At 36.9% G+C, this 19,215-nt stretch overlaps 1 protein-coding gene across 1 annotated transcript in view; it reads right to left on the minus strand.

Annotated features, from left to right (window-relative positions):
* Positions 1-5,932: 5,932 nt before the first annotated feature.
* The window catches only part of Stoml2 (stomatin like 2), a 50,749-nt gene continuing 37,466 nt past the window's right edge, over positions 5,933-19,215 (minus strand). Inside the window, exons 8-9 of the mRNA XM_081748438.1 lie at positions 13,661-13,789; positions 5,933-6,125 (exon numbers count right to left, since the gene is read on the minus strand). Coding sequence (XP_081604564.1) covers positions 5,952-6,125; positions 13,661-13,789 — 303 coding nt within the window. The 3' untranslated portion in view covers positions 5,933-5,951. The remainder of the gene's footprint in view (positions 6,126-13,660; positions 13,790-19,215) is intronic.

Consider the following 19,215-nt stretch of genomic DNA (forward strand, 5'->3'; position numbering starts at 1 on the left):
ACTTGTAATGGTGAGGTCAAGACAAGTTTCCAAGATGATTTGTTCATTCTGCGATTAATATACTGTGGCCACAGATTTCCAATGCATTTAGGCATGAGGCAGTGCCAGAATAGCAACCTGGATCAAGAAACTATTAAATCGAATTTTTGTTGAAAATTTGCAGTACCGGTAATTTGTGGATTTGTTGTATGTGCTTGTAATTATTAAGTTACAAGAATAAAATTACTTGTATTTTAACTGTTGTTATTTATCAACAACATAGTAATAATAGTAGACTTTATTACAAATGCTAGAATCTTTCATTTTCCTTATGAAAATATTTATTTCAGCTACATTTTCCCTTCAAAGAACAGAGAAATAGTAGAACAGAAATAAAAAATAGAGAAATAGAAAATATTACTACTATTAATAGTTTGTTTGTTCAAGTGATGGAAACTTGTTCTTTGTAAAAATGGCAACGCAGACTTTAGTCGTAGCATCCAAGTTGTTACATGGTCTCCAACGAATTACAAGATATTTTATTTCGTTGTGCTTGTTATATGCTTAAAATCAGGGGTAAAAGTGGATCTGAAAAGGTACGACGCATAACGTCACACCGTCCCCCTTGCCTATCTTTGCCCATTGTATTTTTTTAGGAAGTGGCCTGACGCCATCGATAGTTTATTGAACTGGGGACGACGTTACCCCGCGTTCCCTCACACTTTTACCCCTGGTCGAATTTATGTAATACTAGCTGAACCTGCGCTCTCTACCCAGCGCATCATTCACATAGGAGCATAAACCTCCTTGTCATTCCTCACAACGTCTGTATATGACCCTTTACAGACACAAGTGAAAGACGTCTTGATAAAAATCGGTAAGAAGTACACTTATGTCCAAAATGATTGTCGCATATCTATAACTGTCTTCTTGTAAGAATATAATTTGATAATGGTTTTGCAGGGTACTTTTAATACTAATACTACAGGGCGCGGCACGTAAAACCGGCCCGTCGTAATATTCTGGTATATTCTGTTTTTGGCAACACTTAAATAATCTACCTTCCTACCAAGAGATGGCGTGTCGAGGTCGGGTCGACTTACGTGACCTGCAGCAGTCACGTGCAGCCGCAGCCAGTGAAACTTGTCGAAACCAGTTGAGAAAAAGGCCTCGTTGTGTTAAGCCGGGTGAGTGTCAGTGTGTGATAATGCCGTATTCGATACCCGAGCGTGTTGCCATTGTTGAAGGGTTCATTCTCACTGGATCTTTTGTGAAAACAAAGAATTTGTTTCGGGAGAAATTTCCAGGACGCTCTGTGCCAGCAAAAAGCACCATTCAGGAATTTATTGAAAAATGGCGGCGTACAGGATCGGTTCAAAATGCTCCCAGGAACAGACGACCATCTGTCTGCACACCTGAATTAAAGATGCAGGTGGAGGAGATAATGACAAGAAGTCCTCGAAAGTCAACCAGGAGATTGAGTCAACAGGTTCATGCGAGTGAGAGAAGTTGCAGACGTGTTTTAAGGGGACTGAAGTTAAAACCGTACCGGATAAGTGTTGTGCAAGAACTGAAGGAGCCTGACCTACAGAAGAGGGTGCATTTCTGTTCATGGCTGTTGAGCAATGTTGCCAGTGGTTTCTTGGATCCACTAATGCTCACCATGAGTGACGAGGCGTGGTTCCACCTGTCTGGGTACGTAAATTCCCAAAACAACCGGTATTGGTCGACAGAAAATCCACACGTAATCCACCAGGTACTCTTGCATGATGAGAAGATTGGTGTTTGGTGTGCCATTTCCGCCACACGCGTTATTGGGCCCATATTCTTTGAGACGACAGTGAACAGTGACGTGTATATGGGAATCCTGGAGGAGTTTTATACACACTTGACCGAAGAGGAGCGTTAGTTATGTTACTTTCAGCAGGACGGTGCAACATGCCACACATCAGCTGCATCATTGTCCCTTGTGCATGAGATGTTTACACCAGAGAGGACAATCAGCAAAGGCTTGTGGCCTCCTCGGTCACCAGACTTGTCCACGTGTGACTTTTACTTATGGGGACTGTTAAAGGGAAGAGTATACGAAACAAATTCACACACAATTGAAGAACTCAAGACCAGGATCCAGGATGTCACCAATAGCATTACAACACAAAAACTGACAAGGGTATATATGAATCTCCTCAATCGTGCTCACATGTGTGTTGAAGTGGGCGGAGGACACTTTCAGCACCTGCTGTGAAGGTGAGTCGTCATATTCAATACATTCCATTTCATTTATGTGTTGTAGTTAATCATATTCAATACATTACATTTCATGTGTTCACTTTACGGGCCGGTTTTACGTGCCGCACCCTGTATGCGTATAATCGGGAAATGTATATTTGAGGTAAATTTCATAGGAAAAGAATTATAAATACGAAAATTTGAATGAGTAAAACAAAATGTTGCTAAATGGACAAGAAAGTTTTGTTCTTATTTACTGCTCTTGACATAAAATTTGCCACATACATGTCTTCGCCGATTATACACATACTAACGTTATAAGATATACCGGGCGAATTCGTTATCAAATTATATTCCTACAACACCACATTTATAGACATGCGACAATAATTTTTGACATAAGTGTACCATAAAGGGGAGACTTTTTGTCGATTATTTTTTCAATATCTCGCCTCGTTTGCAAGATTGAGCCTACTTTCGGTTGGAGTTTCGAATTCATGTATGATCAGTGTTTTATTTCTTCTTGCATGCAGTATGTAATAAGCAAATATATTACATACGCAATTAATTATGTCGTCATTGATATATGGTGTTCATTGGGCAAAACACTCCAAACAGTAAAGATTCATCTTAGACTGGAGAAATGGTTATTCTTCGTTTTTCATTATAATTTGCCCATGAAACAAATGCCTGAAAGATATACAACCCCTGTACACAATTGCTATGTTGGAATGTGTAACTCATAGGATATGATGCTTTACTTTTTTCAACACTTCCAGTGTACAACTACAAAACGTATTAAAGAAATACGAGCCACGTTTTTTCAAGATCCAATTAAAACTGGACAATCTACATAAATTTGGAATCGACCAGCGAAAACGGCACGTTTCTGGCACTTGTGGTTTTCGAGATCTCATTTTCGAAAGGATTGGAGACAAACAAATTTTTCTTTGGAGACAAACATATAAACCTAGCATTTTAATATATAAATGGGTTGTGTCCAGGGACAGGTAGATGGGGAATTTGAGCGCTTTAAGAGTATTGGTAACTACTGATGAGTCGAAAAATATGAAAAAGTTGCTAATTCGTTTTCTTCGAAGAACTAAGGCATAGGATAGAGATGTTTGATACGGTGATGGATGAGTTAGTCTCGAGACGCCCGACGTCTACACTAAGAAAATGTTTCCACTGTTTTATGGTGATTTGTTTTCAGTGTCTGCTCCAGGATTCCTTTGTTCTTGCAATATACGTTTAATAATAATAATGAATAATGTACATGCGTGTGTTTCAGCCTTAAGCATAGAAAAAGAGACTCAGAGCGACCAAACTTTGTACACAGAGAGAGCTTCGCAAGTCCTAATTGTTCGAAACCTTTTTTTCGATTCTCGACTCGGAGAGTCAGATTTAGAGGGATAAAATTGTATGCACGTTTCTGACAGTTTCTAAGATCATACATGTATACAACCAGCATTACATCGTGGGTGTATGGGCTTACATAACAGCAAAGGATAAATACTCGAATAATGAAATGGTTGTAGAAAAATTCTTTACGGACATTTTTTTCTTCCTACTATCCAGGTGCTGAATTGACCGGGAACGAGGGACACTTACAGCTCGTATAAATAATAGTAAAGCTAGTATAAATATCTCATTATGCTTGCAGTTCTGTATTTTTTAAACTGACTTTTTATCTTCAATGAATGTGTTTTTCATTGGACTTTTAGTTGAATTTATACTCTGAACATGATTAACCGAGTTACAGTGCGGTCCTTATCTTGGTTTGTTGGCTGATTCGGAATATAGCGTTCCTTCCAGCAGCGAAACACTATGAAACGTAGGCCTACAGATTAACGTGGGATCTGAACCATATGAGCTTCCACTAGGACAGTAGTTACGTTTAGCCACGCGAATGACATAGGTGCCCTTCGACATAGGTGTGAGCGCTTCGTAGTGAAGTGTTACGTACTGTGTGTTTTGTTGGGTACGTACACGTAAAAAACATGGAGTAAAGAGTGCATCGGGACATTACGTGTGGCAGCGGAAGATTAGAAACAGGACAAAGCAAATGAGGTGTAGGCGCAGAGCTAAATATAGTTCGTAGTGTAATTTCGCGGCTATAGACAAGATTTCAGGATGGTGAAAACATTCGAAGGCAACATTGGACAGATCGTCTGCATAACAGCCCAGCACGAGGACCGCTACCTGACAACGTCGAACCAGCACTTCATCTGCATTAACCTCTGTGACCCATGCCTACAGATAAGCTATGTATCGACGGCTATATGAAGTGTTTCTTTATGTAAGGCTATCCGCTAAGAAGTCCCATTCACATCAAAACACTATCAGGATCACTTAAGGCCAGGCGTATATTGACCAGAAGACAGAACAGCCAAGCCGAGTTTCAGTACTGTGAGCAATCCAACGAAGCTTCCCACTGCATACTCACTCCAGCACAAACAGCTAGACAAATGTTTCTCCAACGTTATGGTGGAGACACACATTCAATATACTAAGGCCTCTCCCTCTCAGCATACTCTTCTGCCTCCCTTTTCCTTGGTTTGACTGGCACCTTTCTCTGGTCAATATATCTGCGCCCGAGTTAACATAGTGTCCAGTCCATTCTGAGTTGACTGAAGAACAATGGGATGGGGTACTCGTCACTGGTGAGTCCCGGTTATTTTCGACGTTTGTACATCTGGCGGAGACCAAGAACACATTATGATTAGGCTGAATTTGTGGAATGAGATCATTATAGCGGTGCTGGAGTGTGATCTATTGGAACGTCATTCTGCAACAATGTGTGAAGCTCTACCATCGTCCACGTGGCCCTAGTTTCGTCTAACGAGCACAGGTGGATGAATACCTGCAACACCACCACGTTCCTTGGATGTTTCTCCAATTAAACATTTCTGGAACTACTTTGTTGTCAGATTGCGACCCAAAATCCACGATTCCCGACGGCTCCTCCAACGGATGCTTGTACAGAAATGTGATGCATTATCACAGGTGCTGCTGGATAGCTTCATCCAGAGTATGGAAACACGCTATTCAAGCTGTATAGCCATTCACGGTGATATCCTATTCTGAATATTTCTGGCGATGTCAATCGGAATCGATGTGCAATCGACGTAACGAATCCGCGAGGTAGATGCCTTAAAGTCGCTATTTGGTGTTTTTCTGCGTCATTGACCTTCAATGTGGCCTCTGGTTCTCTCTCATACACATCCGTTTCCGCAGATCGGCATTGGTACCTCCCCTTCACGCAAATATCAGTTCCCCATGGCATTCCTTAACTTCTGGACATAAATGTATGTACTAAAATACGCAAAATTATTTGCCTCGTAGTAGGTAGACAAAATAAATAAATAAAATTACAATACATAATAATAATGAAAAGCACAATTTAAAGCACGATCTTAGGGAGATGGGTATTAACAATTCAGACAGAACCAGATGAAATCATCCACTGACAGGTTTTTGTTGCTATGGCGATGATCTTTAGGGTCCCTTAAGTTAAATATCAATTTATTTCGCATTATTTATTGGTTTATCTTTTACAAACTTATACCAGTTATATTGTACATAATACATTACGTAAGATACACGATACAAGTCTGACAACAGAGTAAACGCACTCAAGTAAGGAAGAGGCACATCGTGAACACCCGCAAAGCCACTATACCTCAGCACTTTACACACATCAGTTTGCATGATCGATTTGTTAAAAAAAAAATCTCACGTTTTCACTCATTTTGAACAGAAACAGGTTTATTCTTTTCACTAGTTCTTTCTTGCAATCCTTTGTTTTTATCACTAAAATATTCAGCAATAGGTGCTGGACATGGATCTCCCTCAAACGTTTGTCCAGATGTAGTTCCGTTATTTTTGTTTACAATTTGCTGATATACTGCAAGCGCCTAAAATGAAATGGGAAAAAGGTCTTAATACATATTGTTACACTAAAGCAGATTATGTCAATGAAAAAACAAAAATCACATTCTTAGTATTACTATTATCTTGGAAGCTTAGAAAATGCACAACCTGCACAAAATTCATTTATTTATAAAAATAAATATTTACCTAAGTTATATTAATTGTAATTCATTACTGTTTTACCTTGCTGGAGAAATTGTCAGCTAGGTATATTCAGAATAACGTATTGACTGCTTTTGTTTCTGCAGATTGCTTCTATATGCAAAAACTCTACTTTTCACTTTAAACCACACTAGATAAAGGAAAAGAACTATAATATATTGGAAAAACTTGAGATGTTTTCAGCAAGGTGGAAAAAGGCAAAATATTGTAATGAATTTTAATTAATACAAGGCTTAAACTGGTAAATTAGTATATTATTATAATATAAAAGGCATTATAATGCATTATTTAACGTTTATTTGTTTATTTATTTATTGGGATCTACATTGATTCTTTGTCGTTTCAGATCCCAGTAAATAATGTTCCAATAACATAAGACGATATTATACTACGGGAAGCCTTCTTGTCCTAAATCGATCCAACAATCTATTACATAAAAATGCAACTGATTTGTTTGTGACCGAATCACAGGAAAATGGCTCAACCGACTGAAATTACTTTTTGAATATAGTTATCACCTACATCGAACTGTTATTTTTAATCATATTACTTTGATTAAAATACATATGCTAACGCGGAAGCGGGGAATCCATAATTTATGCAAAAAAAAAAAAAAATCTCAGGAACCCCTCATGCTAGGAACATGGAACTCATTTAAAAACTCGCCACTAAAAATAAACGGACAGATATCTCAGCGTTTTGTAAAGTCTATTATGTTTTAAGGGGGTAATGAGGCATTTTGTATTTATGTTATATATAAATGCCAGCATAGCTCTAGAACGCCAGAAGCATTTTCATTAAACTTGGTACACATATGACTTACAATCTGGAAACAAAATACTGTGGGGTAAGACATTTCTATTATCCCTGGAGGGTAGAAAGGAGTGACATGTAAATATTATAAAAAATGACTGACATTAGTGTCGATCCATAGTTCTCTCGATTACTGAGATGAATACTGACAGTCCCGTATTATCGTAAACGAAGTTGTACTCGACCTATGGGAAATCTGTAATGTACTTATCAAAAGTTTTAAATACTGTACAAAGCATTAGTCTCAAGATCAGAGCTACTAAAACATGGTGTCAACGAAAGTATTCAGAGCAATGTCTTCAAAACTAGTAGGAGTAACTGCAAAGGATTAAACACTGAGCAAGAAAAATAATAATTAACAAGACCACTCTCACAAATCCTCAGGAAGAAGAAGAAGAAAAAAAAGAGATTCATAACGTATTTCGTTTTGTCACTTACAAAATATTCTTGATACGCTTCAAGGATTTCCCGTATTTTTTTCCATTTTAAAGCTGAAGCCAGCTATAATCAATGAAACTTATAAATTAAAACTTGATTATGTATTTGACAACTAACAACATGGTGTTAGATAATTGATCAAACGAATATTGAACATAAATCAGAAAGATACTAGGTGGTGCAGCATGTTGAACAAAATCAAATACCGAGCTGTGATTAAGTTTATCCATCTTAGAGGACAATCGGCACAAACGATACATGAAAAATAATGTCCATTTTATGCTGTGTATGGTGAGTAACGCCCATTTTAAGTTACAGTGAAACGCTAGAAGAAAGAATTTAAATGTGATCACACAAGTTTACAACATGATCCGAAAGAATGTTGTCCCTAAATGAGTACAAACTCAGCGTGGTTGCAAAAGTCAAGTAGCTAGTACTTGAAGATAGACGTGTAACTACTATTGTCAGAAGTTTGTAAATTAATTACAGTAATTCGTATGTAATTAGTGGGTGAACCAGTAGTTAGCAGCAGGGTGGATTGATTTAAATTAGTCTGATTTAAATCGAGATTTCAATCACTTGATTTTTTAAATAAAAATCGTTGGTTTAAATCAAATTTCGAAATAAATTAATTTAAAGTGAAAATAAGTAAAATCCAGCCTCTGTTGTGTTATTTCAATTATGGAAGATAATCATAATACAATAAGATGCAAACTATGTACAGCACAGTATGAAAACGAGTGTTTCATGCAGAGGATGATTAGGAAAAATCCCATTTTGAACGGGTAACGGAGGAATTCTGCTTTCTTATCTTCGTAACATAAGGTTTTTAAATCGCTAACTATTCCAACGAGAAAATCACCATGGACATTTAAGACGAAAATTCGGACGTAAGACGATAATAGGGGCGTATTTATAAAGGGGTCCGATTCCCTCTCCGAAACTTAAATCTTTTTTAGATTTTATAACTTTAGGCGAAATTTGCGTAATTTATATGTATTTCATGCCTCAAGCTAGTTCCATTTTTTTTTTAAGGGATGCCCCTGCCAAATATGACTGACTTTTGTATTTTAAAAAAATCTCATGTTGATAAACGTCGCCGTACTTTTTCATCAGTGCTTAAGAAACACTGTTTGGGATTAGAGATGCAAAATAGCCGGCTTTTTTGATTTTTTTTACATAAAAAGACGGCTTTTTAGAGAAAAAAACTGAAATTTCGGCTTTTTTCATTTTCATGATTTTTCTATCTAAATATCTTTCTTATAGTATACTCTATAGTTAAACAAGATTTCATGACCTAAATGCCATATTTCCCTTTAGAATTCACCATCATGATGGTAGGAGCACATGTTTTATGAATTAAACATTAAGTACGTAGTATTTGAGAGCAATTTTAGAGGCTATGTAACTTTATTTTAACTTCTGAGTTATCGACATTTTTTCTTCTTTAGATCATTTCATTTTCATTATTTGTGTTTCATTTCTTAGAGCTTAGTACTCTAGTTTCTAGGACATAGTTAAACTTATGTTTTTCAATATATCCGTCAGAGCATACTTCCACATATCTGTTATACTGTAGCTGTGCAATGATGTAGCAATAATCTTCCGGATGCAACCTTGAATACCATTTTATACAAATAATCAGTACGGATTTAGAAAAGTGTTTTGGGAGTTTTTTTTTTCTTTCTTATTAATAGTTAGTTTCTTTTTTTTTCTTTTCTAAAAATGCCTGATTTTTATTTGAGGGGAGCTTGAAGTTTATGAGTAAAGACACAACTAAAATTTCGTTTGTTTTAGGAATTCCGTAATTTCGGAAAACAGGCCCAGTCCGAAAGACACCCCCATCCTAACCCCTTTCGCAAATCCGTCATTGCTGGTAATTAGTAACAACAATTTAAAACATAAGAAATGAAACAGCCAGGAATCACAGTACACACACTATCTCTACATTCACAGATGGAATTAAGAACTTTTGTCGGAATGGTCGAATGCGAGACTGAATCCCGGATTTCCCAATAGAAGCGGAAAAGCTAACCACTCACTCATGTTTGTTGTGCTTAACTTAAATGTATTTCGTAGTTTTTCTTTCCTTTTCTTTTTTATCTAAGGGGGAAAGTTCCGCAATGACATATTGAATTCTTGTTAAAAATTCAGAAACCTTCAAGACTGGGTAAACCATGATGATGGTTATATATTCCAGAGCCTTGGAAAACAAACGCTCAGATGAACAGTATTACGCATATGATCCATTAACAGAAAATTCAGTACTTTCCTGACTAAACAAGCTTAAGGAACAGTCAGTGCATTACAGAATTTGGGACTTTATCGATTTTGCAGGTCCCAAGCACCTGATAGGTGGTAACAGATTATTACGTATGTAATAAATGAATAGAAAATACATTTTCAACATTTCTGTTCCATTTCAAAGAAGCTTCTGTAGGGGTAGCAAAGGTGGAAGCAAGAGGTACATTAGCAAATTAGGTGATTTTTGAGCGTCCCATACAAAGATTGCATTTTTTCAGTCTTTTAAAGTAATATGTTGAATTGTAATAAAACAATGATTATTTTTCATTGTTACTCTAGTACGGATGTTTATGAAAGTCTCGGAAGTCAGACATAATAAACTTATAGGCTATAACAGATTAACGAGGAAATGATATTTATTTATTTAACAATCACCAGATGCAGCTCAGAAGCTATTTTATACTGGATATCTAACAACAACATCGAAAGGATTTGGGAAGGTATCGACCAGGACCTGTTTTAGTAGGTATCCTCCCGACATTTGCCTGGTAGGTCTGAGGGAAACACTGGAAAACCCGTCAGGATGGTCGGCAGCAGGAATCGAACCCATGATCTCCCGAATGCGAAGCCAACGTTGTACCACTTGGGCCACTTGATATACGTAATGAACAAAGAGAAGAACATGTTATTTTTGAGAAGGCTACGGCGTCGAAACATAAATTTGTTTTGTGCGTTTGTTCAGTAAATATATTATTATCTTCCAGATGTGTTATTTGTTTGAACTCACACACATAGTACAATAAATTCTGTGTGTCATGTAACAGTTTTTCCTTGTTTTTGTATTTTTAATTCACAATAAAAAATATTGCTTATAATGCATATGAAAGTTAAAACTTAACTGCAAATTATTATATACATGGATTAATTTTTTGGGATTCATAATAAAAATGTGTTAAGAATTAAAATTGTTTGAAACATGTTTTCGAAATTCATGTTTATTTTCCAGGTTTTGTATTATTATCTGCTCCATTACTACTTAAATGGGTTTTTGTATTGTAGAGAAGCGAAACAAAACCTGCTTTATTAATTTAAAGCAGAATTTGGAAAAAAGCCCAAAGTTTCCCAAGCAAAAAAGCGAAGCAGAAAAAAACGAGTCCCCCCCCCCCCAAAAAATAAGTTTTTTTCTGAACCCTTGCATTTCTATTTGGGATTGAAATAAATTAACGACTGGCAATCAATTTAAAATGCAAGCCCAATACTTTAATTTAAATGGCATAATTAACATTTAATATTAATTCCTAATGTTTTTTCTTCAGTTCGTGACTTGTATTACGCGAGAAGAAAGATTTGATTTAAATCAAAAAATCGATTTAAATAAAAAAAATCGATTTAAATAAAAAAATCAACAAAAATGTTTTGTTTTTTCTTCACCCTGGTTAGCAGCATCCTTAATCTTACATAGTTCGATAATTATGAATGTTTAAATATGTAAATTTTCTATGCTGAAACATTCCAGTGCGAAGTTATTTTTTTTCCTATTGTCTCGGCCCCCAACTCCGCTGGGCTGTTACGATTCACACTGAGAACAAGGATGCTATTCTAAACAGATTAGTGGCTATGGAAGAATGCTGGGTAATGTGACTCTGGAACGAGTAGAACATGGAAATATATCTCGCCTCCACTCTGAAAAATTTTAGAGTGCAGCATGCATCCAGCAAGGTCATGCCCATATTTTAGGATCATAAAGATGTGATCTTAAATGATTACTTACGAAAAGGAGCTACAATCACAGGAACCTGCTACAAAAGTAACGGGATGCCATTAAAGAAAGAATATAAGGTTTGCTCTCGAGAGGTGTGTTGCTGCTAGCGGGCAATGTACCAACACACCAAGTAGGAGAAACACTCAGATTTTGCGTCAACGTGGCTACGACCCTTTTCCCTTCCACCATATTCACCCGGTCTGACTTCGTCCAATGTGAAAAAAAAAAAAAAAAAATGCGCGATAGGCGTTTTGCGGATAATGTCATTACTTCGATGGAAATCTGGTTTGGCTCCAACTCCGCACATTTTTATACAAATATTAACAGGCTGATCCTTAAATGCCAAAAATGTAGGGCAGTACGTGAGTGACTATATATAAAAATGAAAGTGACTATGTTTGTAACTTCTGAACTCTTGAACCACCCAATAGATATCGACCAAATTGTCAACATAGATGAGGTTCGGGTCTGTGATGGTTCTAATCATTTCACTTTGACGGTGCAACTTACGAGAGGCGGAGAGGGAGATATATAAAAATAACTAAAAATGAAAGCGTCTATGCTTGTGACTTAATAACTCTTGAACTACCCGATCAATCTCAATCAAATTTTCAATACAGATGAGGTTCGGGTCTGGGATAGTTTTTATCATTTCATTTTGATGGTGCAATTTAGGGGAGGAGGAAGATCTTTAAGAATGACCGATATTAGTATCGAATCCATAGTTTTCGGGGACACTTAGACGAACAGTGACACTTCCGATACAGTTTAAATCCAAATTCAGCCCTTTATGTCCAATATGACATATTATACCCGTGCGCAGAATTGGTATTATATATATATAATTACACGTCCGTGGACCAAATTGAATATCTCTAGCTCATCTCTACTATGGTAAAGGTTACGATCTTCTGACATCCCTTCGTAGTAACTGTAACCCACTGTACTTCGTATGTTAAGTGTGATTGCATTTTAACAAACTTTTCGTCTTTCTAGGTGTTTCAAAGTATGGAACTGTAGAAATGAATGAAATGAAATACAGATAAGTTGTCTACTTTCTCTTTCTTCATCACAAATCATGAAGAAATACATGGTGTACATAACTAAGGTTGACGATTGTATAGCGTTGTTGCTGGGTCGTAAGGACATTCTAAATGTGGGCGTAGCCGTACAAGCATACTAGAAAGGAAGATCCAGGATATCTTCACCAGCAGTTAATGAGAGATGATTAACAAGGTTGAAACACTAATCGAAGGAGACTGCAATATATAATTTATGAAAGAAATATGCTAGGAGGCACACTTACGTTAAGCTCCGTGGAAAATATACATGATCACCTGTATATGGCAGTGGTATCTGGTCTACTACGCTTTTTTAGAAAGATCAGAAAGAACAATGCTCACACAATTGTTGAATCTAGCTAATCAGGACAAAGATTTGTTTTTCTTCAGGGTTACCACAATGAATGAAACCTGGGTCCATCACCTTGGTTTATCTAGTACAGAAAGCTCAAACCAGTAGAAGCATTATGCTTTGCAGCCACAATGTGCAAATCTCCGTCCAGAAGGTAATGTCATAGTTCTATTTAAAGATGAAGCAGAAGTGAACACGATTATTGGAGACAATTTTGCAAACCTCCCGGCAAAGGAGTGTGGTAAAATTAAACTATGAAGTCTATGAAGTGTGTTTTCAAAACATATATTTGTGCTTCATGACAATGCAACCGCCCATGTATCTCACTTTGCCTTTCATGAAAGCACGCCAGTACGAATGTTGTTTTACTTTATCCACCATATTCCCCAGATCTTACACCTTTCGAATTTTATAAAAATAAGTGCTTTAAGCTGACAGTGGCGTCATATTAGCAACATAATCATGGCTAAAAGAGTAGTCAGACATTTTACCCAGATGATATTGAGGAAAAAATATGTCGTTGCAGGTGACGATTACGTAGACAGCACGGTAGCTTTTCTGCCGAGACAAGTTTCCAGTACATTTGGAATTACTGAGAATAGATTCTTTTTGAATTCTCTCCTCATATTGATAGTACAAATTTTGTTAAAAAGCTTATTATAACATTTTAAATGAGAAATAACAAACCTCGGCCACAGCACCCGACACATTTCCCGCATTTTTAGGCAAGATGAGAGTATTATTTGATTTCGCCAACTTCTCAAAAGCTGTCATATATTGTTCAGCAATAATCAGAGAAGCTGCTTTAACACCATCCTGAAAGAAACAAAACAAAACAAAATTAATAACTTACATAGCTGTTTATAAGAGAAGTAATAAATTCTACATTATTATTAGCTTTAAACGAAAAGTATGTTCAAAGACTTGACAAAAAAATCGATAGATCTCATAAAACTGAACAATATATCGATGAGTGTAACTCCTATATATCTGATTAACCATACTGTACAGGGTGGCCACAAAGTTACTCCTTGATAAATGTTAATGTAATGTTTCCCGTTACCCCTTGATACATTCTAATGTAAGTTTTCCCTTTATCCCCTTATTGATGCTAATGTAAGGTTTTCCATTGTTTTAGATTGTGTGAACGATGGCTGATACTTCCAGTTACAGTACTAAAGAACGTGTTATTGCAAATTGTTGGATGCTTGAGAGAAACCACACAGGTAAGACGCCGGCAGAAGTGAGTGCAGACTTTCGGACAAGATTTCAACGTGATCCTACCCTGAAACAACACTTTTATGATGGGAACAGAAACTATTCGCCACAGGAAGTGTCAAGGATAAGGAATAAATGGAACAGAATCCTCCGCATGTGATACATGGGCAGGCATGGTCCGCAGACGCGTGTTTGGGTAGTTCTTTTTTGATGGTGTTGTGGATCACGAGCGATACCTCGAGAAGTTGCAGAACTGGTTTGTTCCTCTCTTACCGTTAGACATGTTGGGGCAACTAACCACTATGCTGTCGCCATACGCGAATATCTTACTGAAGTCTTTCCTGGGCGCTGGATTGGTCATGGTAGTCTGGATCTGCCCGCATCACTTGCCTGGCCATCACGAAGCCCAGACCTCACCATCTGTGATAATGCGCTATGGGGGTTCGTACGAGGTATCTTGTACAAAACCGTTACGATACGAGTGCTCAACTAACAGAAGCTGTGAAATAAGCTTTTACTCAAGTTACACCTGCAATGCTCCAGAAAATGTCACAGAACCTGGCGGCGTATTATCTTTTGTCATGAGAATGATGGTCGACAGAATGATCCTTTGGACACTTAATGTTTTCCATCAATAAAACTTCTCGAAAGCATTGTTGTTCATGTCATTCAGTTGTTTCCGTGTAGTTATTTACATACGTTTCGTGGTTTGTGTTACTTATTTTCAGAGATAACGGGACTTTATAGTCACCCTGTATACTCTCATCTTGTTACTGTCAAGATGAAATGCTTAATTAGTGAATATTTCAGGATCAGTTTCATTTTAACAAATGGCATGATTATAGTACAGCACACACTTTTCATTTTAAACAAAAAAAAAACTTTTTATCGATATTTTTTTCTTGAAAAACTAGCATTAGGACTTACATTCACAATATCATTTTGTTCAGCTCAATGAAACCCGATAAACGATAATAGTGTTGAATATCCAGTAATTACTATGCGATGGCTTTATGAATGCGAGATTTTTCTTTCCTCTTAAAGTTACAAAATTGGTAGGAGTCATAAGCTAAATTTTCTCATTATTCAGGAAATATACTTGCTTCTTAGAAGCCTACTTTATCATTAACTTAATCTTGGCAATCTGAATCTAAAATCATATTTTTACAGTACAACTCAGAAATCAAAATATGGCAATTGGATAAAAGTACACTATCAAATCTAATTCCTTACTTCTACACAAAGCGGTAGTAATTTTGTGATGGGTTACCAGAAGAATGAAAATGTGAATTTCATGTGTAACGACCCGTTTCGTTACAGAAGCCTTCACCCTGAGATGCTTCCTCCCAGGTAACATGTTATTCTTTCTTTTTAATGTCATTTCAAGTTTATATATTTCATGTTATATATTTATTTGTTTTCAATTGCATTATTCTGCATATAGTTCTAAATTACTGCTTTAAATACATCGTTTATGTATTTATGTTGTCATATTTTTAATTAATAAAGGTATATTACATTTTAACCTAGGCGCACAGGATAGGACAATATCAAGATGGATCTCGCAGAAATAAGAATATAAAGTAGAAACTGGATGAGTTTGCTGAAGACAAAAGTCAGTGAAAAGCCTTTGTGAATGAGCCATTGAACCTCCGGGTTCCATAAGCCATAGAATGAGTTAGTTATATTTGCATTTTAAACTATGTACTTCTTAACAACGCAAGATGGTTAATATTATAGAATTCTAACTATCTATATGACGAAATTCTGAATATTTTAATCCATGGTTTCTAGTTTTGGGAAAGATATACAGACATTGGTGAAAATCAAATTAAAATAAACAAATGTTGCAACATATTAAAGTAGAATATTCGTAACTGTTAGGAGTATGTGAGTAACTGGTACGTGTGTTTGTATCTCTGCTAGAAGAAGACATGATCTGATATTTAACAGAGTATTTCTTGTATATATACAGTACATAAATACAGCTATAAACGATCCATTCCAGCATAACTACCAATATCTACTAGCAAGGGCGCCGATCCTGGGGGAAAGGCGAGGCCTCTCCCCCCCCCCAAAGCTCATGCGGGCCCCCGCATTGTATTTATGAATATACAATGTTTGGCATAATTTGAACGCAATTTGTTTTAAAATCCTCATATATATGCCTTGTGCATCTAACTGCCCCCCTTCCCAATTTACAGAGAAATCGGCGCCCTTGTCTACCAGTACTATTGACAAGAAGCGGCATACGTTTTAGCTTCATAAAAGTTCGCTTTTGTAGTTTTCCTCGGATACCACGAATCAGAATTTACCCCGAAGCATATCATTTTGTAAGCTCGATGTGATCTATCAACTGGTCTATCAATATGTTATTAGCTCGATGTGATCCATCTTACCTTTGGACAATATTTTAGTCCAGGTTTTCTCAACCTGGGGTCGCAAGAGGGTTTCATGGGGGTCGCGAAGATAAACGGAAGAGAAATATAATTTTGTTCTCATACGCATATTTTTATTTTTCTACATATTGTTAAGAATAACAAAAAATACGTCTACTAAACATTTTCAAAAGGTACAGAGTTGTTTAAAAATCAATTTAAATGAAAGAGGTACGATATGAAACTAATGACAACTTCATACTGAAATACCAGAAAAATGCAAATGAAGGAAAAAAAAACTTACACATTGAATGAAAGCTAATGAGATACCTGAACACGGTGTAATTTCACTAGTGCGGCAACGTCCGGTTCAATCTTTGCGAAACACATTACCACGTCATTTAAAATACTCAATTTTTTAAAAACAACTATCCAAGTTTTCTTAACCAAAATTAGAAATCACTTTATTTTTATTATTATTATTATTATTATTATTTGGCCTAGGAATTAATTCGTGCGGTTGGTACGCACACATTGAAGCTGTAGTACAAACACAAAATACATAAATACCTTAAGAAAAATATTGTCCATCGCTAGCCACCACTTTCGCCCATCTGTCAGGCAATGTACGGATTCCGTGGCGAAAGAAGCCCTCATCCTTGGAAGCGATCCAGTCAGAGACCCATGTTTCGATATCTTCTGAAGAAGTAAACCGCTGTCCAATCAAATCGTTGTTCATGCAATCGAACAAGTAGTAGTCCGAAGGAGCAACGTCTGGTGAATACGGCGGGTGGGGTAAAACTTCCCATCCGACATTTTCTAAATAGGTTTTGACCGGTTTTGCGACATGTGGGCGAGCGTTATCATGTTGAACAATAAGTTTATCATGTCTGTTCTCCCATTCTGGTCGTGTTCTGGCCAGAGCTTGCTTCAAACGCATTAATTGTCGTCGATAACGTTCTCCATTCATAGTTTCACCCAGTTGCAGCAGCTCATAGTACACCACACCTTTCATATCCCACCATATGCACAGCATAACCTTTACACAGTGAATATCTCGTTTTGGTTGTGATGGACCTGGTTCACCTGGTTTCACCCAGGCCTTTTTTCGTTTAGGGTTCTCGTAATGGATCCACTTCTCATCACCCGTAATAATTCGATGCAGAAACCCCTTTCTGCTCTGTCGTTGAAGCAGCAATTCGCAAATGGTTTTTCGTCTTTCAACGTGTCTGTCTTTCAATTCATGTGGAACCCAATGTGACATCTTTTGAATCATTCCCATGACTTTCAAGCGTTTGGAGACTGTTGTTTGATCAACGCCTAATGCTGCTGCAAGTTGTTCCTGCGTTTGACACGAATCCTGCTCGAGCAATGCTGTCAATTCTTCGTCTTGAAATTTTTTTGGTTGTCCAGCTCGCTCTTGGTCTGCCAAGCCGAAATCACCACTTCTAAACCGTGCAAACCACTTCTGACACGTTCGCTCAGCTAGAGCATGGTCACCATACACTTCCACCAAAATACGATGACTTTCAGTCGCACTTTTCTGCATGTTAAAGTAATGCAGCAGGACACCCCGCAAAAACACTTTATCAGGCACAAATTGCGCCATGTTCACTTAACTACAAACTGGTGTTGTTGACGCTTTAATCCACTGCCCTATACTACGAACGATACGCGATGACAGGGGTTTGCAACACATGTGTGGATACACGGAACTGTGGGACGCTCCGTTCGTTGCGCCATCTCTTGTCCACCCGCACGAATTAATTCCTAGACCTAATATTATATGATTCAAAATTAAGAGAGTTATAAAGTTTTAACATTTTCAATCGGCGTCCATTTTGAAATAATATGGCGGATCGGATTCGATATTTGTAATATGAATGAATTGACCAAATTTAGTTTTAACCCATTCGCTTTTAAGGAAGTTACTGTGTCTATTATATACAAGAAATGGATTCTGCTACTATAGAAATAGATGGATATGGTGAGATCTCCGCAGTAGGCACGTGAAAATCCCACACAAGGTTATTATTACAAACCAGAAATTATACGGAGGTCGCAGGCAACAGAATGTGTGATAAAATGGGGGTCGTGATAAGAATTAGGTTGAAAACAACTGTTTTAGTGAAACAGAAAATAATGGTTAATAGTTAACAATGATTTTGGGCTATGTCATCAATCATATTACGAACTGTCATCTTGTTAATGTCATAATGAAGAGCTTTATACGGGTATACTTCAGTATCAGTCTCACTTTAATAGGTGGCATGGTTTTCGTTCAGCATTAATTTTTAGATTTACAAAATACTTTGTTTCTCTCAATTTTCTCGAAAACTACTCATGAGTTTTCCGACTGACGCATATTGATTTCTTCCACTCAGTAAGTTTATTGATTGGTACATATCTGATCTTCGGACATTTGTTTTCCCGTTAAATCTAATAATATTGTAGAATTTATTTTTAAATATATTTTTGTGTTTGCAGCTAGACATATAGTAAACTCACTGTTTATTTGTGAAATACTGAGATGAATGAAAGTCGATCGCAAACTTCCAAGCACTCTGATTGAAATGCAAAAATCATAAGCATAAATAACGGCCTCTATCTTCTGTTTCTGTGGTACTATTTTCATTTCTCATACCT

Source organism: Thermobia domestica, chromosome 2 (genome assembly GCF_964235325.1).
Source record: "Thermobia domestica chromosome 2, izTheDome1.hap1.1, whole genome shotgun sequence".
NCBI classification, from domain to species: domain Eukaryota; kingdom Metazoa; phylum Arthropoda; class Insecta; order Zygentoma; family Lepismatidae; genus Thermobia; species Thermobia domestica.